The sequence below is a fragment of the Arvicanthis niloticus genome, chromosome 2 (genome assembly GCF_011762505.2).
Source record: "Arvicanthis niloticus isolate mArvNil1 chromosome 2, mArvNil1.pat.X, whole genome shotgun sequence".
Taxonomy (NCBI): domain Eukaryota; kingdom Metazoa; phylum Chordata; class Mammalia; order Rodentia; family Muridae; genus Arvicanthis; species Arvicanthis niloticus.
This window is the reverse complement of record NC_047659.1, coordinates 29,212,588-29,237,594: the sequence shown is the minus strand read 5'-3', so window position 1 is coordinate 29,237,594 and position 25,007 is coordinate 29,212,588. Positions and strand designations below refer to the sequence as shown.

Genomic DNA, 25,007 nt, shown 5'->3' with positions numbered 1-25,007 from the left:
CTTCTATTAAGGATGGGGATGCAGCTCCACAGAGTTTACCCATGGGTTTGATGCCCAGGAGGCAAACAAAAACCAAATAGCTCCGGTTCTTGTAAGGATGTACGAGGGCCATCTGAAACATTGCTTCCAATGACACCTACTTAGAAACAACCACACCAGAGCAGTGTTTGCATCTGGTATTTATCAACAGTACTGCACTTGGCGTTTTATCTACCCAAACATTTTCTTTTCTTTTTGGAGGGGTTTATTTGTTTGTTGTTTGTTGGGTTTTGGTGGTGGGAGGGGGATAACAGGGCTCTCTACATAGCCCTGGCCGGCCTAGAACTTGCTATGTAAACCAGTCTAGCTTAGAACACATGGACATCTGACACCTCTACAGGAATTAAAGGCGTGTGCCACAAGCCTGGCCCTTAAACACCTAATATAAAGAGGGAAGACTGAGACTTTGTGGAGCCTTCCCACTGATATGTTTCCTTGCTGCTTCCCCTCAGTACCAGTACAAGAAGAACTATGAGAAGAGCAAAGGCCACTACCACACGATACCTGATAACCTGGAACAGCTACACCTCAGAGAAGCCACAGAGCTGCAGAGTATCGTAAGTCCATCAAGATGGCTTCCCCACACTGAGTTTCCATTCACCACAGTATCAAAATTCAGTATCAAGTCCATTCTAGGAATGGGTGGACTCATTTTAATATCCATTGAGAAAATATTCCCAGGTACTGGGGCTTTAATTTGGTAACATTTTGAGAGTGATATATTAACAGTATTGGGCTGGAGAGATGGCTCAGCCGTTAAAGGCTAGGCTCACAACCAAAAATATATTAACAGTATTTATACATAATAGAGAAATATACATGCTGTAGTGTTTGTTATTCCTGTTATGACAGGGCTGGAAGCCTGGTAGTTATTTCCCCAGAGAGACAAACCTCTCACAGTAACCCTACGTCCCAAGCCGGGAAACACCAATAGATGACAAGGAGTCTAAGGGCAAAATTTTCTGGACACATAACATGAACATGATCAGATCCAGCACTGGAGGAGTCTCTGAATGTTATAATTTTTCTTAGAAGAAAGAACTTACTAGTAGCATAGTCTTGCTACCACAAAGTCACCATTATAGGGTGTCCTGGGATATTAGCCAGAGGGCTGAGTTACTATAGGTGCTCCCACATCCCGTGTCAAGCAGTGTGTGTCCTCTCCCTGTGTTCCATCATAACTAAGAGTGCTGAGCTGAGCGATGCCATTGAGGTTATGGGTGGAAGGGCACTCATCTTTCTATCTCTCAGTTTCTCCTCTGTGAAATCCTCTGTGTATGTGACCCCCTGCCCCCGTTATCAATAGCATGTTGTAAGGAGGAGGCCATTCTACTTGATAATGTCTGGCTTATTCAGTCCAGCTGTAAATTACTTTTCCCTTGAGTGCAAACTTATAATAAATAGTAAAGTACATAGACAGTAGTGTCCCAGAGGGAGCTATTTGCTTTTAAAGCCTCACTTGTTCTTCAACCAGTGGAGACCACAGGTCTCTCTCTGGTAATACTTTTTATGAAAGAACTAAATTTTTTATCAGAAATATTGAAAGATACTATTTATTGTCAAAATTCATACATCCGTATCACATCTCATATATGGGCAATTTTCTCCAAACATCATTTCCAAAAATCAGTATTTTTGCCAGCTAATTGTTGCCAACAATTCTTTTGTGTCTCTAAATTAAATCTAAACATTGTAGATTGTTCTTCTCAGAAGGCATTGATTCTCCATCCACAAGCTTCAACTCAAAAGGGTCTATGTCTGTAACATAATAGGAAAATCTTCTGAGTGGCAATAAGATGAGCCAACTAGACATACTTCATCACTTGAAAGTTCTCTCTCTTGCTGGGTAGTGGCCCATTCCTATAATTCTATTACATAGGAAGCTAAGGCTAGAGGATTCTGAGTTCAAGGCCAGCCTGTGATATATTGTGAGAACCTGTCTCAGATAATATTGAATGAATCAATAAATTGCCGTCTGTAGATAGAATCTCTGTGTAGGAATTGACAAGCAGTGAAAGACTTAACAGACCTTCTCATCACTAGGTGAAATACAAAGAAAAGTATGAAAAAGAACGAGGCAAGCCCATGCTGGACTTTGAGACTCCAACATACATCACTGCCAAAGAGTCTCAGCAGATGCAGAGCGGGGTAAGTCCTCTACCTCACAACAATGACGTCATCAAACCAAAGAACTCCAGCTCAGCCCAGGAACCGTTCCAGCCCCCTTGAACATTACCCAGAAGTGGCAGGAGGTACACCCTGGTGACCTAAAAGCTTGCTCACTGCAGAACTTCTACAATTCAATTATTTTCCTTAAGATGTTTTGACTAGTATTTGGCATACATGTCTTGTTCCATCATTTTCATAAAGTCAGAATGCACTCATTTCTAAAACTGAAAAAAGAAAATATGTGGACTAGAATTGAATTTGTCTTTACTAAATGAAAAGTTTCTGCCACACAGGTGCATCATGGCTTGGCCACCAACTCCACTTAGTAGGATGCTCCAAGCCAAGCAAGAGTGGATCCATCCCTGCACACGCACGTTCACTGTGCCAGTATTTACTGAGGCAGTCAGCCTACTTGTCCATCAACAGATAAATAGATATGGAAAAAGTGATGTTTCATATACACAGAGGAATTCTACTAAGCCATAAAGAAGGGGCTGTGTAACTTACAGGAAAATAGACACAACTGGAGGTCATCACGTTAAGTTAAATAAGCCAGACCGAGACAAATGCCCTCTGTTTACAGAATCTAGATTTTTTTTTTTAAAGAACATGAATACAGAGAGGGAACTATTTGTGAAGAAGGCCAGAATGGAAGAAGAGGAGAAAAGAAAGACAAAATGATGTAGCATGAGATGGGTGGGAGGTGCGGTTATGATCGAAGTATATTATGGACGTGTATGAAAAAAATCAAGTCAAAATGCCATTTTCCCTCTAATGAAAAGCAGAGATATTTTAAAAAATCTTTTTCACTTTGAATCATAGTGGAGAACGGGATTTTACTTAGACTCCCAGGGAAGTGAGTCTTCTAGGGTCTTGTTTGCCTCTTTTTCATGAAGCCTATCTCCAACTATAACAGCAATTTGTTGTTGTTGTTTTTTTTTTTTTTTTTTTTTTTAAAGTAGTTTGTGGACTTTCCTGGTATGGAATGCAGGTCATGGAAATTTTAAAATAGGTTCAAATAATTGGTGATTCTGAAATAGGCATTATTGGAGTGCTCCCGTAACCTTTGGGAAGATTTAAAAACTCTATGAAGACGTTGCGAAAGCATGCTTCTAACATCTATTCCTGGTCTCTGTGAGAGTGGAGTTGAAGAGATCAGAGGAAAGGAGAATAGCCCTTTCTCTCAATCATGGATGGAACCACAGATTCCTATGCTCCTGCCTCACCATTCATCTAGCCTGTTCAGAGATTAAAATAATAAGCCATGAGCCCCTTGACGCTCCCCTAGGGCCCAAGAGGACATGACTATGTCTGGCACTGTAATGCCAGAGCCTAACAAAGCACTTGGCATACTGTAGATGTTGACTGTTAAGTGAAGATATAGTAAAGGAGGATACAATAGGGGTGGTGGTATACATCAGTAACCTCAGTACCCAGAAGGCTGGTGCAGGAAGATCATGGGTTCAAAGCCAGCCTGCTGCATCTCAAGAAAAGTCAAATGCATAAGAAAAGGTAGCACCAATGCAGATTCTGTCCCCCAGGCTTTTCCTTTCTACTTTCATCCCCTAAAGTTGCTGTCAATCCTGAAATAAAATACTTTGTCCCCTTAAAAAAATATAGTTAAAAAGCTGGAGAGATGGCTCAGCTGTGAAGAGCACTGGCTGCTCTTTCGGTGGGTCCAGGTTTGATTTCCAGCACCCATATGGCAGCTCACAACTGTCTGGAACTCCAGTTCCTGAATAATCCAACACTCTCTTCTGGCCTAAACAGGCAAAACTCCCATACACATAAAAATAAAATATAATAAAATTTAAAATGGGCTCAGTGTATGAACACTTAAAGCAAAAGCCCAACTACCCGAGTTCCACCTTGAAGACCCACAAGACTCAAGGAGAGAAATTACTTCTGAGAACTGTGCCTGCCTTCCATGCATGCACTGCAGCATACATGCATGGCGCGTGTATGCTCCTGTTCCCACTCACATGTCACCCATAATATTGGAAATAATAAAAGCAAATACACGGACAATCTCAGGAAGAGATATTTCAAGCTGATGGCCTATCCACCCTCCCATTCTGGTTATGGTCAGCTCCATCACAATCTCAGACAGACTTCCGGGGAGTCGTCAACAAACTTCTGAGTTCCTTTGGAGCCATTGACTGCCAGCAAAACATTTCCAGAACAATGAGACAGTTTCCAACATGTGACTTTTGTCAGGACTGTGATTAAGAGGCCAAACCCTGAAAGAAAACATACTTTTCCTTCGTTGGACTGAAATGTGGATTCTAACAGAGTCTTTCTTGTTTTTCCTTCCCACGCATATTAGAAAGAATATAGGAAAGATTATGAAGAGTCCATTAAAGGCAGAAACCTGACGGGCCTGGAGGTCACGCCAGCATTGTTACATGTCAGACATGCAACCAAAATAGCAAGCGAGGTAGTAACCACATGGTCTTCCCCCCTTCCCCTTCACCCAATAATCACACTAATGATTCGTCATTGTGCTGCTGCCTGGGTCCCTCCCACCTGACTCAGGCTTTCAGTTGGCGTTTCCATGTTTGGTACTACTGTCTAATCTATCACCCATTTTAACTCTTCTAATTTTTAAATTGGAGTATCTAATAAAACATGCCTACCTTAGTATTCTATAGAAAAATCTAATAAGACATGCCTACCTTAGCATTCTATTAATTTCTAGTCTTGTATTTAATTATTAACATCAACTGTGAACCATACACCCTGCATTTTCTCATGTATTTACTTACTCAACCATGGACTGTTAAAAACTGGAATAACTGCCTCATTTATTTATTCACTGACATATTTTGGGTTGGTTTTAGCTCTTCACCTAAGAGACTGATCCAGACTTTCTTGTCAGTTTTGTTGATTTTATTTTTGTAATATAGAAAGAATATAGGAAAGACCTGGAAGAAAGCATCCGGGGCAGAGGCCTCACTGAAATGGAAGATACTCCTGACATGCTGAGAGCAAAAAATGCCACTCAAATCCTCAATGAGGTAAGACCATGGCCAACTACCACTTGTACATAATCAATAACGCACCTTCATCCCACCCAAGTTAGACCAAGAGTGAGAGAGAAAATAATTTTTTCATTCCAACTATTAACAGCTAAATAAAATACACACCAGTTTTGGATGAGTAGATGTAAAAGCAGTATGTGTCTATAGAGGTTGTCATAACCAATTAGTATCTAATATTACTTGATTTAGTTGTGATGTGTTCACAATGCTCATTTAAATGAAAACATCATACCACACTGGGATGGTTTGCACCTAAATTTAATCCTAGTATGTACCAAGCCAGATTTAAATTTTACTTCCTGTGTTAACTGACTTCCCTTGATTAATGTCGCTGTACATAGAGCAGGATGAACAAGCATGCCATCCTGTCCATTGAAGGTAGCTGGCAGGGGCAGCACCTGCAACCACCGAGGAGCATGTTACGTGGATTTTTTTTTTTTTTTTAACTCATGCAGTACTGTTACCCTACTAAGAGAAGGTGGCGACCTTTCTCTTTAAAACAAACAAACAATTCTTCTACAGAAAGAATATAAGCGAGACCTGGAGCTGGAAGTCAAAGGAAGAGGCCTGAATGCCATGGCCAACGAGACTCCAGATTTTATGCGGGCCAGGAATGCTACCGACATTGCCAGCCAGGTCAGCGCTTCTGGGAAGGCGCGCCTTTCTAAATGGTAGCCGTGGTTATAAGGATCTACTGTTGGTCCTCTGCCATTTTCTTTGTTTGACAGTGACATTATATGTTTAGCATCCTTAAGCATCTGCTTGCTGAAATATAATGTAAAGCCCAGGGTCCCTTTGTCGGGCTGCTTCTGTCTCTGCCCTTTCTGAGTCTACAAGCACTGGGGACATCAGAACCAAGTGCCAAAACCGGAGGACCAAATTACTGTGTAGAAGGAACCTGAAGAGATTCCGACATCCTTGTTTCTTAGCCAATCCACTCCTTATGTAGCACTAAGAATGCCTTCATTCTATTGTCTTCTTTTTTTTTCCCCTCTGCTTTGTAGACCTAAATTTAAAACACATCGTTTTAGGCATCCAGTGTTGTCTAAGGCTTCCTGGTGCCAGGTCTTTTGTAAACAATCCCCTGCTCTCCTGTCTATCCACCTGATTATCCCTTTGCCCGGAGTCACCTACATCTATCTAAATGGACAGTTGGTCTTTCAACAGCTAAGACCTTTCTGAGTCTGATTCTTCAATATAAAACAATAAACACTGATAGGAAAGATAGCTCAGAAGTTAAAATGACTGGCTTCTCCTGTGGAAATTCTGGATCAAAACTGCAGCACCCTCATGTCCGCCCACTACCATCTACAACTTCATTTTCAGGAAATCCAACATCTTTCTCTGGTCTCTGTAGGCAGCAGGGGAGCACATGATGTGCAAACCTCCATACAGGCACAACACCTACACGTATAAGCATTTAAAACTTTAAAAAGTATAAACACAACAGAAAGAAATTCCTTGAAGGCCAGAAAAAAAAAAATATGATCACCTCTTCATGCAACCAAGCTAAGAGGTGCTACACATATGGTAAGCGTTCACCAGACTGTTGGGTGTCCTTTTACAGATTAAGTACAAGCAATCAGCAGAGATGGAAAAGGCCAATTTCACTTCTGTTGTTGATACCCCGGAAATCATCCATGCTCAGCAAGTCAAGAACCTTTCTAGCCAGGTAAGGATGTTCCTCGGGGCAAAGGCTTTTGTATTCCTAAGGCATTGTTTTCTCCTGTCTCAGTGTCCCCCACCAAACCAGAAGACCTTTCTATCCCATGCAGATCTCAGTCAGAACTGAGATTTTTCGAATCAGATTTAAAGATAGATTGTAAAAAAGGGTTTGGGTGTGGGTACCTCAGTGGTAGAGTGTGACACCCTGGGTCACTAAGCACTGGAAGAAAAAAACCTCAAAACGCTGTTAGAGACTTTCCAAATACCGAAGAGGGTGTCTGTGGTACAATTCTCAATTCATGAATATTTTTAGCGTCTGTTATGTGGGTTTAAGGTGTGTGAGCACAAGCAGAAGGCCCAAAGTAGACCACCCTCTCCTGGCTGAGACTGAATGAGCAACACAACCTGCAGCTGGATAGCGTCCACCTTCCTGCAAATCCTATGACAAAGGCATGGAAGCTGGGTGGGGTGGCACACACCTGTAACCTTGGCACTTAGAGACAGGAGGCCAGTGTGGGCTGAACAGCAAGACCCTGTCCCGAAAACCAAACTAAACAAACATAAGACAACCAGGATGTATTTATTTGTTAGTCCTCTTCAGTGATGATCAGGATATGTGTGCATGTGCAGGATATAAAGAACCTCCCGTCTGCTGTAATGGAAGGTCTATTTTAGGTTTCCCGGCCTATATAATAACTATGGGGCTCATCCTGTCTATTTCTTGGAACCCTTACCCAGAAAAAATACAAGGAGGATGCAGAGAAGTCCATGTCATATTATGAGACTGTCTTGGACACTCCAGAGATGCAAAGAGTCCGTGAGAATCAGAAGAACTTCAGCCTCGTAAGTCTCTATTCCACTTAGGCCCAGACGACTGGTGGGGTTCAGCTGGCTAAAGTGGGGTGGCTTTGGGGACACACACTTGGCATCCCATGAGGGCAGAGGGGTGCACATGAATCTTCTCTGGGCTCACCTTGTGTTTTAATCCCAAGTGAGCATGAAAGTCTCCCCTGCTCAGTAGGTGACCTCTTGTCATTGAAGGCAAATGATCACAATCTTTTAACCAGTTTTTTAAGCTGGTGGCAGGTCCTTCTAAAACTAATTCTACCCAAGAAATACTTTTAAAATTTTTTATGCACTTTCAGTTCTTAAAACTTAGTTTCTGTTTCTGGGGCACACATAGCTTGGCCTTAAAGCATGTGTTTCATGAGGTGTGAGGTTCCAAGTTCAATCCCAGAAAGTCTTCAGCAATGCCCCATTACTAAAACTAGTTTCTCTCCAAACTTAGTAAAGAATTGACTTTGACTGGCACATATTGGTTGCTGTGGCTTCCCTTAATGTAAACTTTTAACCTCCCATCCACAATATAGAATAATTGTAAGATGTGTAAGAGAATTTTGAAATCTTAACAGGATATTTACTCTTTCTTCATAGCTTCAGTACCAGTGTGACCTTAAAAACAGTAAAGGGAAAGTTACAGTTGTTCAAGACACGCCAGAAATACTGCGTGTTAAAGAAAACCAAAAGAATTTCAGCTCGGTACATTTACTGTTTACTTTCCATCTAATGCTAACCTAATAATGTCGTTCTCTTTAAGAAGGACCATGGGCCCATGCTGACCCAGGCAATTAACCTCTAACTTGCCCAGTTAATGTTAGTGGGTCCCTGATAAAAGGCCCCAAACTTCTAAATCATCACTTCTGAGAACATTTGGAATAACTTAAATCTAACAAAATAACTCTTCTCTTTGTATTTTTTTAATCTCAAATAGTAACTCAGACAGTAACACACATTGTCTTGTTCCAAGAAGGTGGATTTCTTTGTGATGTGGTTTTCTTTTATTAGCCTTCTCCAAAATAACTGACTGACTATGCATTTCTTTAATGAGTTCTGTGGTTTTTTAATCGTTTTGGTTTTTATTCTCATCCTATATTAATATCCTGTGATATTCTAAATAGAACTCTCAAGAGCTGGAAAGTGACCAGCCTTGCCTATACAGTTTTGGGCTTTGATTCTGACAGGTGGACATCAGATGCTGTACCTCAGCTCTTGTCTGAAGATACCGTGTAGTGTCTTGGTTTTCACAGAGACCTGGCACTGCCCTTTCTCCGGGCATTGCCTGGGTTTCCCTCTTTGTGGTTAACACTCTCCTGATTCTGAATGTCCAGGTTTTGTATAAAGAGGATGTATCCCCAGGAACAGCAATTGGAAAGACCCCTGAGATGCTCAGAGTGAAGCAAACGCAGGACCACATTAGCTCGGTAAGGATATGTCTGTCAGTCATTTGTGCTGTTCTCGACCTGACTTGGATAAATCTGTGACTTCTGAGTATACTCAAAACTCACCAGAAACAGTGTCCAACCTAAAAGCAGGTGTCTGTACACTGTTGTCATCACATGCTATATTCTAGTGAGGGTTCTCATGAAGATGAAGGTACATGTGGAAAGCAGAGGCTTATGAGAAACTATATCCACATCAAAGAATGAGCCTTTCCGGAGACTCGTGTGTGGCTACATCTGCCCTAAGCAAATGGGCTGTTGGTTATGAGAAGGCTGGAGGACAGGAGGCCTCTTCCTACTTTTACATTCTCTGATTCCAGTTGCCTCCCAAGACTCCCAAATATATGAAATGGAAAAACCCAGAAAAATTATCCTTACTGATAATATAAATCTTATGGCTTCCCATCTTATCCTACCTGGGACATGAATCATCCCTTCATTCAGTATAATCCAGAAGTGCATACTGCTTGTCCTCTCTAGCTGTCTGCATTGCCAGATCTTACTTCTGCAGTGTGTGTATACAAGTAGCTATTATTTTATTAGTGATGGCCCCAAAGTGCAAGAGGAATAATGCTACCCAGTCAGATAAACCGAAGAGCTTCACAGTGCAGCCTCTGTGTAAAAACACAACAGAGTATTGCACAGAAGAAATAAAAATGCCAAATGTTGAGGTTGCTACGTGACATAATAGAATAAATTTTATATCTGTGAACTTGAAAGGGGGTAGGGGGGAGACCCATGCTTGTTTGCCGCCATCATGCCTCAGAACTGCAAAACAGGAAGCCACTGTGCATGACAAGCAATTAAGAAAAAGGTCATCTGGGTGTGGCAGCACAAACCTTCAGCCCACCACTCAGGAGGCAGAAGCAGGTGGCTCTCTTGTGAGTCTGAGGCCAGCCTGGTCTATACAGTGAGATCTTGTCTCACAACAATACAAAAGTAAAGGAAAGATGTGTGTGACTCTGTGGTAGGATGTGTACTAATCATGCACAATCTTCAACCCCCCTGAATAATACGGGATATTTATCAACCACACATATGTGGTGGGAAGAATTCAGCATGCAGTAACAGCTTCCTGTCCCCATTTCCATGTAGGTCAAGTATAAAGAAGCAATCGGACAAGGAACTCCCATCCCTGATCTGCCTGAAGTGAAGCGTGTCAAGGAGACCCAGAGGCACATTAGCTCGGTACTGACTCTTACTTGGCATGCATCTGTAGGACTAGCCACCTCTCAACTGGTACCCTAGTTTCATCCATCCCTTCCTTTTGCCAAAGGCCTCCCATGTCTGGGGATGCTGTGACTCCTCCCTTGTCCCCCCTTGGGTCACGAGAAGACCTCAGTCATAGCCATAACTCACTCCCTATTACTCTTTATATTCTAATATTCTATATATTTTGTTGCCAACTTCCTTTTGAATTCTCTGTTCACTAACCTGAAGAAAACGAAACAAGCCCAGGGGTTCTGTGTTGCTTCGGGTTGCAACTCCTTGCCTTTCTATAATTTTGTTCAATTCAGGTGCTCCGCCTGCCTCTGCCTCCATATTCATTCATGGTGTGTACCACCAAGCCAGGCTTAGGCTGAAACTTAGGAAGAAAGGAAGGGAGGAAGGGAAGAGGGAAGGAAGGAAGGAAGGAAGGAAGGAAGGAAGGAAATAAGGCCCTTACTTTTTTTTTTTTTTAATTTAAAGTCTGTTGATGGATAGCCCTAAAAGAAAACAGATGTAGGGCAGGGACGGAGGACATAGTTCCATGGTGGAGCCCTTGCCTACCATGCACTAGACTCTGAGTTCAGTCCCAACAGTGCAAATAAAACATAAAAATAAACACAAGGAAGAAAGACCAAAGCACTTGCCTTGACCCTGTTATCATGGTTAAGCATTTCAGAGAAAGATGCTCTTCTGAAATGCCAAGTGTGCCTGCTCGTATCAATTGTTCAACTAGGGATCACCTGGGGCGTCCTTAGAGCTGGGAGTGGTGATGCAGACCTGTAATCCCAGCACTCGGGAAGAACACTGGGAATTTAACACAAGTCAGAGCTAAGTGACGTAAAAGCCTGTGCCAAAATATAAGAGAGAGAAATAAAAGGTAAAACACTAAGAATTTTATTAGGAAATACATAAAATTCTCAATGACTCTGAAGAAGTGAGGATTAGAACATCACATGGTTAAAAAATTGTAAAGTAGACAACATGTGATTTGAGTACAAATATGTAGACCCACTATGCTCAAGACATTAAGTAAGCCTGAATACAATAAAATGGTTACTTTGGGTTTGGTTTGGTTTCATTTCTGTTTCTTGAGGGGGTTAGTTACTGGAAACTGAACCCAAGGCTTTGCACTTGCTAGTCAAAAGGTTTCTCATTGTTTATTAAATTTATTATCATAATTTAAAGCATTTATTGGCTATGGAAAATTCAAAATTTAGTTTCCAGTTTTCTAGATGGCAAAATTTCTAGGAATATTTATGGACTTTATCCTCTGTCCCTGAGTTCACGTTACAAAGGCGGCTTGTTTTTATGAATGCTCACCAAAGCTCCCTCCCAGACTATAATCTGAAGCCTTTGTGGTGACTTTGCTTTCTGGGTATTCTAATTATTCTGCAGGTTATGTACAAAGAAAACCTGGGAACAGGCATCCCAACCACTGTCACCCCAGAGATTGAGAGAGTCAAGCGCAATCAAGAGAACTTTAGCTCGGTATTTACAGATACATGAAATAAGAAATTCTTTCCCATAAAAAGAAACTACCAGTATAACCCACTGTTCTACTTTTCAAAGTAACAGCTTAACGACCCTGTGTGTGTGTGTTGTGTATCATCCTCTGACAAAAACCACCTGACCTGATTCAGAACGGCCACTCTTCTTATTGCTCTTTAACCGTCTTAGCGACTGACTCGGTGGTGTGAGCGACATCTGAAATACTGTTAGCGGCATTAACAAGCTTCCTTGGGGTGTTTGCACCCTGGAACCCAGTGCATCCTTTTGTGCCTTTCTAAAACATATCAGTGTAAAGTTGTGACTCTGAAGTTGTGACTTTCAGAGCGCTGCCCTGACTAAATACTGCTCTCTGGAATTCCCCTCCTCACTCACTCCCTACCCCACCCCCTCCCTCTGTCTCTATTTGTTTTGAATGTTTTCTGGGTACTTTCTTGTATCTCACAGGTTTTGTACAAAGAAAGTTTGGGAAAAGGAACCCCTACAGCTATCACTCCAGAGATGGAGAGAGTCAAGCGCAATCAAGAGAACTTTAGCTCGGTACTTCTTAGGGGCAAAAATTCTCAACCCTAATTCTAATTAAAATAACGGTCACAGTAATATCTTTAACAAACAAATGTAAAATCACTAAGTTCATATAATGAAGGAATAATACTAGTATTACTTCAGATTTCGACCCAAATCTAATGAACTTTTTAATAATGGTGTGAAATTTTAACTGTTTTTCTTTAAATCACTTTCCTTAAAAACCCATAATTCTCGTTTCCTTCCTCCAGTCTAACTAGTATGGCACAGGTCAAAAGTTAAATCTAACATCCTTCCCCAAAGGTCAGTACTAATCAGAATTGTATTTATTGTGGCTTGATCTGTCTTTCTCTTTCTTTCTTTCTTTCTTTCTTTCTTTCTTTCTTCTTTCTTCTTTCTTCTTTCTTTTTAAATATTTGTAGCTTTTCCTAAAAGCTACATGATGGTCATGATTCTTAAATATCTTCATTTGAAAACAACAAACCAGTTTATATTTATATGACTCAGAAATATTTACTTATGTCAGGGAGTTTTGTTTGTATGTCATACAAGTGAGTTTCCCTTTGGAATGTATTCAGGATCACTGCTAAGTTGATATTTATGTAGTTTGAATGTTCACAAAGATTTATTTAATCTCCCCAAGTCCTCTTTTTCCCATTGTTGTCTCTAACTCATAGATAGCAACTTCAGTTAGCCTATGTGCTGTCTAATAAAGCCCAATCCTCTACATTTGAGAAGGTATGTGTAAGCTAAGCCACCCTGTGTGTGCATCAATGTCACTGAGACCAACCGTTATATAGGGGACGACTAAATGCACAAAGGCAGTCTGCAGTTGGCCTATTTCTTAGTTTTACTTTACGTCTTTGTAAGAACAAGAACTCTATGATTTATTTTAAGATGAAATCTAACTGAGAGATGGACCCATGCTGATGTGATTATTGGTTCTGTGCACACAGATATTGTACAAAGAGAACCTGAGCAAGGGGACCCCCTTACCTGTCACTCCAGAGATGGAGAGAGTCAAGCGCAATCAAGAAAACTTTAGCTCGGTATTTACAAGAAAGTTCCCTTAACTCCATATTAAAAAGAATTTCGATAAAACAAAATCCTTACCATTTGTCCCTTTATAATAACGTAACAAGTTCTTGGGAAAAAACTCACACACAAAACAATCCTCACCAACTGAATCCTTCTGCCCTGGACATTTTACTTACCATTTAATCCCAATGCTTTGTACTTTCTGAAATACCCCCGAACCTTCTTTATGTTAGACGTGTAGGTATATGTTATTAACTTTGTGTCTGTATGTGGTGTTGGGAATTGGACTCATGGCCTTGCGTGGGTTAGGCAAGTGCTCTACCACTTGGGCCCCTCCCATAACACTTTGAATTGGTTCCTTTCCTTTTCAACATTGCTAGTCTTGGTCCTTTTGAAATTAAATGACTTCCAAATGACCCAAAACTGGGAGCTTGTATTTACTTGGAAATCTTCCAATCTGATGTTTCTGAGTTAGTGTAACAAGAAGACACTGATCCAAGGCTGTGTGGGAGAACAGCTTCCTGGCTTGGGAAAGTGGCGACTTTACCACAGGTCCCACATGGACAAATAGCGAAGGAAAACACTCAGTATGGAAACCAAAAGTCCAGAGTGGTTTTAAATATACCATCCTCCTGCCTCAGCCTTCCTAGCCCTAGGACCATAGGCATTTTTTTTTTTTTTTTTGGTTTTTAAACATGTTAATTAAATCAGAGCATGCATTTACATTATTGTTTTCTTTTATTAACTGATATTCCTGGAAAAAACCTACCATAATAAATAACTTGTCCTTCCATTTAAGGAACGTCTAGGTTTGAAATGGGAATTTATATATCTTCTGAAAAGTTCATTGGATCCACTCTTGGGAGGAGGGTTGACCTGAAATGCCCTTCATTTTGGTTGAGCACTTCCTAACGGTTGGCTTTCCCATGCAATAGAGCAGTGACTCCTTTGGTGTCCACTTTGTGTTTTGTCCCTAATTACTGCTCACTAACGTCTCACTATCTGTGAGTTTTCATTGTATGTTGGTATGTCTTTGGGGGTGTTTACTGTTTTTTTATGAGCTCATTATTCCTTTTTTGGGAAATTTTTTTAAAATTATATTTTAGTAATTTCTATATTACAATGTATTCTTGGATGTATATTTGAAACTATTCTAATGGCCCTGGACAACTTTTTATTTGTTAAAGTATGCTTTGTATTATTCACACAGGTTATGTTAGACAACTTTGTCCAGTGGTACACAGCCCTTTTAGATACTATAGGCAAGACTGTATATTAAATGTAGACTTTCAGATTTGATGACTTCTGTAACGGTAACAAAGACCAAAGTAGCCAGAGGACACAGATTCAGTCTGTAGTTGTAATGCCTGTTATGCTCTAAGACAAATGTTTTATGTAGAAAATGACCTATTTGCTAACTTGATAAAGTTTTCTCTTTCACATACTGAGCATGTCTACGATCTCGTATAACTGTCTGTATGTCTCCAGTTAGAGTAGAAAGATAGCAGTGATTTACCACATAGCCATGCAGGGCAGTGGGCATGGTCTCTCCTGCTGGATGTCTGTATCTCATAGGCTTGTGTTCTCCTCCAATGCTTTCTTGTGTCATACAGGTGTTATATAAAGAGAACCTTGGGAAAGGAATTCCGATCCCCATCACTCCAGAGATGGAGCGAGTCAAACACAATCAAGAAAACTTTAGTTCGGTATTTAAAAAACATTTAAAAAACAAAACCCCAAACCCTTTAACTCGTCCAAGTTTTTAAAATATGACCTGTTTTGTATCCAACTAATGCTACCATTCCCTATGGTTCGGTTTCCTTAACTCAGTTAAACATTAACCTGACCATTAAAAGGATTCCAGCTTAAAAAATAAACAAATAAATAACAGCCTTGGTGTTTAAGCATCTGTGTTTACCTTGCTTTGGCAACTATGATGTGAACACGAAGTTTCAAAGCACCGTTCGATGACGACCTGGCCACTGGCTCCTTTCCTATCCTAACTTTCCCCTCTCCTGGCACTTACATAGTCCTTCTGAAGTCTTTTTTAGCATCTTATCTTACTCTAGTAACCTTAAAAGTAACTGTTCTCAATATGTTCACCCAGATTAAAAAGTAAATTACTTTGACTTCTTTGGAAAGTCAAGAAAAAGTATGTATGACTCGTCCCATAGATAACACTTATAAAACTCAAACATCCTTTACGTGATTTAAGAAAATAACTTCCTTGGTTTGATTTCTGTCTCTGCCTTTCCCTCATAATGATGACAACTAATGTCTCCTTTTCTAGTGCCCTTTAGTGTTTGTGCTGCAGAAGCGAGCTCAGACAACAAAATAACAAAACCTCTTCTAATTCTTCGTTTCTGTGGCTCCTGCCTGCAATCCTTCTGTCTTCCAGGTTGAAGCCTCTGGTGTCTCCCATCTCTAACTCCTCTTCCTCCTTACCCTCCCACAGCCAACTGCTCCCCAGGAGAGGAAAAGTGACTGACAGCTTTTTGTTCTGAATGCTTTCGTTTCATACAGGTGCTATACAAAGAAAACCTGGGGACAGGGATTCCCATCCCCATCACTCCAGAGATGCAGAGAGTCAAACTCAATCAAGAAAACCTTAGCTCGGTATTTTGGAAGGAAAGGGGGGAATCAGATGCCATTTAACTACAGAACCTCACTCGTCATTAAACCCTTTTCCCTTCCTTCGCTTCTAACTTCTCTTTGTTAAAGTATATTCTTTCCATTTTTTGTTTTTGAATTTTTTTTTTCTTTCACCTGATGCTTTTAAACATTTTTTTTTTTAAGGGAGTAACTATTTTAGTTTGTAGATAACAAAACCAAGTTCTAACCATCTCAAATCCATGCAATTGCTTAGGAGGTACCATGCTCACAAAAATGAGGGGGAGAAACACCTCCCCCCCCCCCGACAGTGTGGATGACTCGAATAGCCTTTCCTAGCTGCACTTTAGGTCCTTGCTTCCATGGCTCACAGCTTCCCAGCCCAGTAACAGCTCCCTTAAATAGCACACGGCATCTTGTCAGCATATAACTCCTGGCTCCTGTATTATTTTGTGCCAAAGAAGTTGACCTTACCTTTAAATTTTCACAGCAAATGGAATGTCACTTACCATTGTTTCTCTGATACTTTCTTACTGTACAGGTGTTATACAAAGAAAACATGGGCAAGGGAACCCCTTTACCTGTCACTCCAGAGATGGAGAGAGTCAAACACAATCAAGAAAATATTAGCTCGGTACTCTGACAAGAAAAAAAATACTTCTTTCATAATTTTAAAACTACTTTAATGACTTAAAATCCTATTAATTTTGTGCCCAAAAAAGTTGACCTTGCCTTTAAATTTTCACAGCAAATGGAATGTCTCTTACTATTGTTTCTCTGATACTTTCTTACTGTACAGGTGTTATACAAAGAAAACATGGGCAAGGGAACCCCTTTACCTGTCACTCCAGAGATGGAGAGAGTCAAACACAATCAAGAAAATATTAGCTCGGTACTCTGACAAGAAAAAAAATACTTCTTTCATAATTTTAAAACTACTTCAATGACTTAAAATAATTCCTATTAATCCTATTTTAAAAGGCACCTTAAGTTTTGTCCATTTCTTGACCACATTTATCCTTTTCCTATCTCACCTTAACTTCATAACAGAATTGCTTTATTGCCTTTAAAATTCTAATATCAAGGTAACAGATTTTCCTACAAAATATTCTTCTGCTCATCTCTCCTGTACCCAACTTACTCTCTACTGTCCCCAAGGTCTCTTTGTTTTGTGTACTTAAGAAATTGGGGCATAGGGACCTTGGTGGGTGAAATCTGAGGTGCAATGGCCCTTGCTTGGATGTTGAAGTCTTTGGTGATTCTGACTCACCCCACCAGATTTGACTCTTTTGTAGTCCCTATAATCAGTCTGCAAGGCTTTGCACGAGTTAAGGCATGCTCTTACACTGAACTAGATCCCCGGATCTACTATGATAGACATGGGCAAAGAGATCTTGGGAAAGTAGCTCCCGATTCTCATCCATAGATAATGATGTCAACTTGATATGGTGGTGTTTTTACAATTGAATAAGTCACTGAAAAAGAGAAGTGTCAAGACTTTTTGCGTTAGTGATCTTAATTTTGGTTTTGCGGTCTCTACTATGAACCTCAGTGCTAACAATAACTATTTCCTTCAAGCTTGTGCTCTCTGGCATTAATCTGTCAGTGACTGGGGAAAGAGTTTGTAGGAAGTTTAGCTTTCAGTAGTGAAGTTACTGCTCAGCATTTACACTGCCTGAAGGTTTCCCCTGTTCATCAGAAGCACCCAAACGCTGGTTAAAGCAGGTGACCGGGTCTGGCCCATGTTCCCTGTTTTGTCAGTCGCTGCAGTATGGAGAAGAGAACAGGCATTTCTAGTAAGTTCTCAACTGATACTGACCAGCTATTCGAGGCCTTAGAGAACTGCTGGAAGAGAATCCCTCCTTAGTGACATTTCCCAAGTCTCCCAGGCCATCTAGGACAACACCCAGGAAGGCACTGAAGGTGAGGGTTTATCAGGACACAGGTCTATTGCTTTTACACGATGGTAATGTAATTGTTAAAAACATTTCTCATGGCTGATAAGTATGAAATACTTAGTGAATAAAATAAGCTGAACACTGCCGGGCAGTGGTGGCGCACGCCTTTAATCCCAGTACTTGGGAGGCAGAGGCAGGCGGATTTCTGAGTTCAAGGCCAGCCTGGTCTACAGAGTGAGTTCCAGGACAGCCAGGGCTACACAGAGAAACCCTGTCTCGAAAAACAAAGCAAAACAAACAAACAAACAAAAACAAAAAAACAAAAAAAAAAAAAGCAGAACACAAACTGCTCTTGCCTGGGAGTCTACAGTTTTACTCCCTGTGAAGGCCTGTGCTGCAAAAGTACCCATTAAAGAGTTGTTGTCTTGGGGCAACTTCAAAATACAAACCCACATGGTAACTCCTAATTAGATGACATGTCAGGGGACTGATAGTCACATAGTAGTGATAAAATGATGGTAGGGCTTCCTCCTTTCTGGAACATCACAGTTCTCACAGGGCAAGGTTGCACCAGGGATGTGTGTCTTGATCTAACTACAGTCAACTTCTCCTTTGAAAACATAGACTGCTGTCTAACCTTAGCGCCTAAATGACTTGGTGCCCAGAGCCTCATCAAAAGTTATTGTACTTTTCCATCTCTTCCTTTGGTAATTGTAACTCTTTTTTGTTGTGTCTCCTTTTGGATTTTTGGATCCACTGGTCTCATTTAGGTTTTGTACAAAGAAAATATGGGGAAAGCCACCCCAACCCCTGTCACTCCAGAGATGCAGAGAGTCAAACGCAATCAAGAAAACATTAGCTCGGTATTGTCTTGAGAAATGAAAAGTGCTTCTGATTTTACAAAGTAACTCTTGCAGTTTGGCCTGCTCTTAATCCCATCCTAGGATTAAAACCAAATAAAATGCCAGTTGTGCTTTTATCTCCTCTAAACATCACACAACATTCATCATTGCCATTAATAATTTTGCTTTTTTTTTCTCCCTTGAGAGATAGTCTCACTAGTAGTAATAGGTTACACCTAACATTTCCCTCTCCCCACCCCCAACTGTATTTATATTTAAGAGTGAATACTGCCTCCTCATGAGTGACTTGTAGGCCCACCTTTGTTTCTAACAGGTGCTATACAAGGAGAACCTGGGGAAAGCAACCCCCACACCCTTCACTCCTGAGATGGAAAGAGTCAAACGCAATCAAGAAAACTTTAGCTCGGTATTTGAGAGCAAAAATAAACCATGACAATTCTAACAAGCCCGATCATCATGGCTACGTGACTAATTCTTCTCACAGTGTTTCCAAAACTCTTCATACTTTTTCAAATTCTTCCTTGGCCACTTAAAAACAACAGCCCGCCCTTGCTAGTTCACACTAAGTTCAAGTCTCATCTCTTGCTTTCTACTGTAACAATTTAATGGCTTTCTCCTCCTGACGTGTTTCTTATACTGTGTGACATAACTGGACCATAACAATAGCTAAATGATGACTTGTCAGAACAGTTTGTTCTCCTTTGCTTTCTGATGTCGGGGTACTCTCTTGGCTCCCCTAGGTTTTGTACAAAGAGAACATGAGAAAAGCAACACCAACACCTGTCACTCCAGACATGGAGAGAGCCAAACGCAACCAAGAAAACATTAGCTCGGTATTTCCCGATTCAATAGAGCAGTGGAAGACCTTGGAATTAACATTTTAACATCATGAAAACACGCCTTTCTCATTCAACTGAAAAACACACTAAAATTGAAAAATAATGAATAATGCAACGTCTTGGGAGATTTAACATCATAAAAATGTGCACTTCTTTCCCTGGAAATGTACACAAAAATTAACACAGCTGTGCTTTGTCCACCCCAAATTGTACTAAACATATGATAATCGCCTATGGTTTTCTTTCCCTTACATTTGACTCTAAGATAATTTCTCATAACCAGCTATAACAAATTGATGCCCTCTAACATCTACCTTCTGCTGTTATTTCTAAGGTACTTTATTAGATGGGTAATACTCTGAAACTACTGTCTTTACTTTGATATTTTTGTGTCTGAAAGACTCTGATTTTTGGTTTTGGCATATTGGTTTATATAATCTGGACATTATCTAAGAAAACTGGTCAGTAACAAATTGAATGTAAAAATGCCATCACGTACCCTGGTACTGTACAGCAATTCCTAGTAAATTCAAGAGGGTACTTTCTTCCTCTCTTTCAAACTTATATTGTACCTCTTTGTCTTTGAAAATGAAACATTTTCATTTACAAAGTCAAAACAAGTCTTGTGTCTTCTTGATGCAAGTCTTGCCAGTCCTTGTGCTGATCTGGTATACTTAGTCCAAATGTCTGGCTACTGTCTTTTGACTTAAATTAACCTCGCCAGCTTCTTCCATTTGAATCTGTTGAGGTCTTTGAGATTAAGAATTAGAACAAGGCCATGCCATGGACTCATATATGTCTCTCCTCCATAGGTTCTTTACTCTGATAGCTTCCGGAAACAAATACAAGGTAAAGCTGCCTATGTGCTAGACACACCAGAGATGAGGCGGGTTAGGGAAACCCAACGGCATATCTCAACAGTAAGTCGAGAATTCTTGTTTAAATATGTATTTATTTATATGTATGTGTATGATGTGTGTACAGTGCCTGCAGAGGCCAGAAGAAGGGTCTCCTGGAACTGGAGTTACATATGTTTATGAACTACCTCATGTGAACTGGGAACTGAACACAGGTCCTCTGTGAGAACATGTGCTCTTAACCATTGAGCCATTTCTCCAGCCACAGAATTTTTTATGATTGGCTGGCCAGCCTGCTGGGATATATTCAAAGAGAGATAGTCACGCTGCCATATTTTCATGAAGTAAATCCATATTTCAGGTGAAATATCATGAAGACTTTGAGAAACACAAGGGCTGCTTCACGCCAGTGGTGACAGACCCTATCACTGAACGAGTAAAGAAAAACACACAGGACTTCAGTGACATTAACTACCGAGGTATTCAAAGAAAAGTAGTGGAAATGGAACAAAAACGGAATGACCAGGATCAAGACACCATTACAGGTAACTGGAAACAAAGTGACAGAATCAATACCCCATGAAAGACAAAGGACCCAAGTCTGAGAAAGAAAGCCCTGTTAGCCAGTTTGCAAAGCTGAGATCTGAGAAGTATCTTCTGCTGTCTTTGTTCTGAGAAGATCAGAACCTAAGCTAATTAGGAGTATCCCAGCCCTCCTGTAATTGCTGACACTCCTGCTTGGTTCTCAGGACACAGACAAATGCTAGAATATTTGTTCTGAACACTGGCTTTCCTTTCAGGTCTGCGTGTCTGGCGTACTAACCCTGGTTCAGTTTTTGATTATGATCCAGCAGAAGACAACATTCAGTCCCGAAGTTTGCACATGATTAATGGTATGCACACTCACCACTGTCTCGTGGACTAGAGTCAGTGAATGTTTTCTCCCTCCAGGGTTTTGCATCTTCTGAGCTTGCTCACTGGCTAGTGGGCAAAACTAAGCATGTTTGGTTTAGGAAAAGAGTTTAACAAACTGTTTTATTTCCGGTCTCCTTCAGATCCTGTTATCATTTCTATATTCTCCTAATGAGAAAAGTTAGTCTTCATTAGAGGGAAAAAAAATACATGGGCAAAGGGAAGGCAAACATACATGTTCATCAGGAACATTTTGAACTATTTGTGTTAGGGGATATTCATACTATCTACTCATGTAGAAAATAAACCAATGAGGCAGACATTGTTGTATACTCCTTTAATCCCAGTAATCAGGAGGCAGAGACAAACAGATCTCTTTGAGTTCAATCCTACCTTTTTCTACACATTGAGTTCCAGGCAAGCCAGGGCTCTGTGGTGAGACTCTGTTTTTTAAGTAAAGTATCATGCTGTGCTGCTCTTTTTAAAGGAAAGACAGCTGTGCTGTTCTTTAAAGGCTTATACTGTAGTCTGTAGATAGAGACCATAGTAACGCCTGTTCTACCCTGACATGTACCATTTTAAGGTTGTGTCCACAAGACCATGAAACATAGGAAAGGAACCTCCACCTATCTGGAAATGAGGGAGACTTTTCTAGAGACACCAAAAATGAAGTGTGACTATGACTACTCCCTATCCACTGAAGTGAGCCAGGAAAGGGGTATAGCAGTGGGAAGGCCCATCGTTAAAGACAGATGACTTCAGTCTGATACTTAAGTCACTTAGGCCACCTTTGGCCATTTAAATTCTCATCTATAAAGAACGATACACTAGAGGAATTCTATGTCAGCCGTAGGAAACCGCTTGACAAAAACAAACAAAAAAACGCAATGGAGGCATCACTCCCATAGAAATCTTATTCTTGCGACCTATCTCCCAGTCCAAGCTCAACGCCGAAGCCGGGACCAGTCGAGATCTGCCAGTGCACTGAGTATCAGTGGGGGCGAGGAGAAGTCTGAGCACTCTGAAGCTGCAGACCAGCGCTTTTCCACATACAGTGATGGAGGTGCCTTCTTCTCTGCAACCTCAACAGGTATAAGTAGACTTTCCCAGATGGGCGTGGTCATGCATGTATTTAGGGCTGACTATGAATGGTACTAACAGTCAAGAGGTCAGCTCACTGATTATTCTAAGCAGTGTTTAAAACTGACCTACCTAATTTTACTAGCTCATGTCTCCACAGGAGTCACTGGGAAAAAAGACATTGCTTGGCTGGTGAACACAGATGGGCTGTCTACCACATGCCTTTACGACCTGTTTCTTTCTTCTCTGCAGCTTACAAACATGTGAAAACCACTGAGCTCCCCCAGCAACGGTCATCTTCAGTTGCCACCCAGCAGACAACACTGTCTTCTATCCCATCACACCCATCTACTGCCGGAGTAAGTAAAGCGTAATGGGCACAAATGACTAGACTTGTGTATTTGTTTTTGTTTTTAATTCAGATTATAACATGTATAAATACAGAGGAGTATATATAGCCTGCTACGTCCATAAAGTGTTGTGTGTGCGCTTGTGTGTATGTGTGTATTTAGGGCTATGTGGTATTAGAGTCAATTAAGGGGCTCATTCCAGACTGATTCTCCTCTCTCATCAATTGCCTATAGCTCTTCACCTAGGGGTACAGCCTTATAAGATTTTTACCAATTATTGTCATTGTTCAGGTCTTCTTTAGGTAGCCATATGTTAAAATTTCATGGGTACAGCCTCCCTGTCCTATATACTAGGCACAATGTTGTCTGTAGTAGTCCTGGTCCTATTGCTTCTTTGATGGGGGATAAGAGCTATACTCATTTGCAGGTATAAAGATTTAGAATGCAGTTAGAATTTTTACTGGGTTAGGAAAGTGGCAGTACTGGGTCCTCCTCTAAGCTCCATTGGGTAGATGGGTAGGTATGATTACTCTCCATTGAACAGGCCTTAAGTTCAGTTACATAGCTGTTGGTTATGGCTAAGATCTAAGTTCTATTGTTGCCTTTTAGGGAGATCTTGCTGTTCTGGTCATTGTTGTGATTCATAAGCATCACAGCCGGGTAGGACTGTTGATTTTTCTCCCTTGGCAGCATGTATAGCACTTTCAGATATTATGAGAGCTAGGAAGAGACTTTGAGGTCAGATCCAGCTAGATTTCCATTACAACCTGTATCTGAAGTGGGTGTCTTCAGCAATAGAAACTTAACCCTACTAGGAAGCAAGGAAAGACAAGACAACAGGAATTGCCTATGTGGTTTTGGAATTTCTTGTACCCCTCTACTGACAATTCCAAAGGTTTTCATAGTAATAGAGGTTTTTTTGTTGTTGTTGTTTTGTTTTTTTTTTTTGTTTTTGTTTTTGTTTTTTTTTTTTTTTTTTTTTTTTTTTTTGGACAGTCTGACTCTTAGGGGTAGGCACTGCCCTCCAGTGGATTTGGGATATGTAGTCCAACCATTTACCTGAACATCTTCTTGTTTTGAGCTGAATAGTATTCTATTGTGTGTATGTACATTTTCCTTATCCATTCATCAGTTGAATGACATTAAGTCTCTGCAGGTCCTAGCTACTATTGAATAGAGCAGCAGTGGGCATGGATGAGCAAGCAACCGGAGAGTAGGATCATCAGGTACTTTGGGCACATGCCAAGGAGTGGTATAGGTGCCTCACATGGTAGCTCTACTTTGTATCTACCTTGAGGATTCTCCATGTGGATTTCAAGAGTGGCTGCATCCATTTACAGTACCACCAACAATGAGGGTTCTTCTTTCCCCATACCCTCACCAGCATTTGCCAATTGTCTTCTTGATCTTAGCCATTCTGGTATACAATGAAATCTCTAAGTTGTTTTAATTTACATTTTCCTAATTGCTATGGATGTTGAATACTTTTTGAGATACTTCCTAGCCATTTTTATTTCTTCTGAGTAGTTTCTGTTCAGAGCCACAGTCCCATTTTTTTTAATTGTATTGTTGGTTTTAACTGATTTTTGTTTGGTTTTTTGAGTTCTTTATGTATTTTGGATATCAATCTTCTATCATAAGTATAGCTGGCTAAGAAGATCCTCTCCCACTCTGTGGGCTGCCTTCATTTGCTGCACAGAAATTCTTAGTTTTATGAGATCCCACTTGTCAACTGTTGGCCTTTATTCCTGGGCAAAGGGATCTTTACTCAGAAGAGTCTTTTCTTATGTCTACACCTTGAAGAGTTCCACCTACTTTTCTTCTAGAGGTTTCGATACTTCAGGTTTCATGTTGAGGTCTTTGATCCATTTGGAGTTTACTTTTGTACAGGGTGGGACAGGTCTAATTTCACTCTGCTCCTTGTGGACATTGTTTTCCCAGCATCGTTTATTGAAATGCTGTTTTCTTCAATGTGTGTTTTGGTACTTTGGTCACATATCAGATGGCTGAAGTTATATGGACTCAAGGTTTGATGTTTTGTTTCACTGAGCTGCATGCCTATTCTTGTTCCAGAACAATACTATTTTTATCACTATAGCTCTGTAGTATATCTTGAAATCTAATGAC

General features: G+C 40.6%; 1 protein-coding gene across 1 annotated transcript in view; it reads left to right on the top strand.

The window, feature by feature from the left end:
- Positions 1-25,007, top strand: part of Neb (nebulin) — a 194,298-nt gene that overhangs the window by 166,615 nt on the left and 2,676 nt on the right. Inside the window, exons 139-163 of the mRNA XM_076928308.1 lie at positions 492-596; positions 2,083-2,187; positions 4,535-4,645; positions 5,115-5,225; positions 5,772-5,885; positions 6,817-6,921; positions 7,653-7,757; positions 8,349-8,453; positions 9,083-9,175; positions 10,289-10,381; positions 11,798-11,890; positions 12,356-12,448; positions 13,390-13,482; positions 15,085-15,177; positions 15,995-16,087; positions 16,623-16,715; positions 16,881-16,973; positions 18,750-18,842; positions 19,156-19,248; positions 19,583-19,675; positions 20,494-20,601; positions 20,900-21,083; positions 21,339-21,431; positions 22,388-22,540; positions 22,783-22,889. Of these exons, the coding sequence (XP_076784423.1) occupies positions 492-596; positions 2,083-2,187; positions 4,535-4,645; positions 5,115-5,225; positions 5,772-5,885; positions 6,817-6,921; positions 7,653-7,757; positions 8,349-8,453; positions 9,083-9,175; positions 10,289-10,381; positions 11,798-11,890; positions 12,356-12,448; positions 13,390-13,482; positions 15,085-15,177; positions 15,995-16,087; positions 16,623-16,715; positions 16,881-16,973; positions 18,750-18,842; positions 19,156-19,248; positions 19,583-19,675; positions 20,494-20,601; positions 20,900-21,083; positions 21,339-21,431; positions 22,388-22,540; positions 22,783-22,889 (2,622 nt within the window). The remainder of the gene's footprint in view (positions 1-491; positions 597-2,082; positions 2,188-4,534; positions 4,646-5,114; positions 5,226-5,771; positions 5,886-6,816; positions 6,922-7,652; positions 7,758-8,348; positions 8,454-9,082; positions 9,176-10,288; positions 10,382-11,797; positions 11,891-12,355; positions 12,449-13,389; positions 13,483-15,084; positions 15,178-15,994; positions 16,088-16,622; positions 16,716-16,880; positions 16,974-18,749; positions 18,843-19,155; positions 19,249-19,582; positions 19,676-20,493; positions 20,602-20,899; positions 21,084-21,338; positions 21,432-22,387; positions 22,541-22,782; positions 22,890-25,007) is intronic.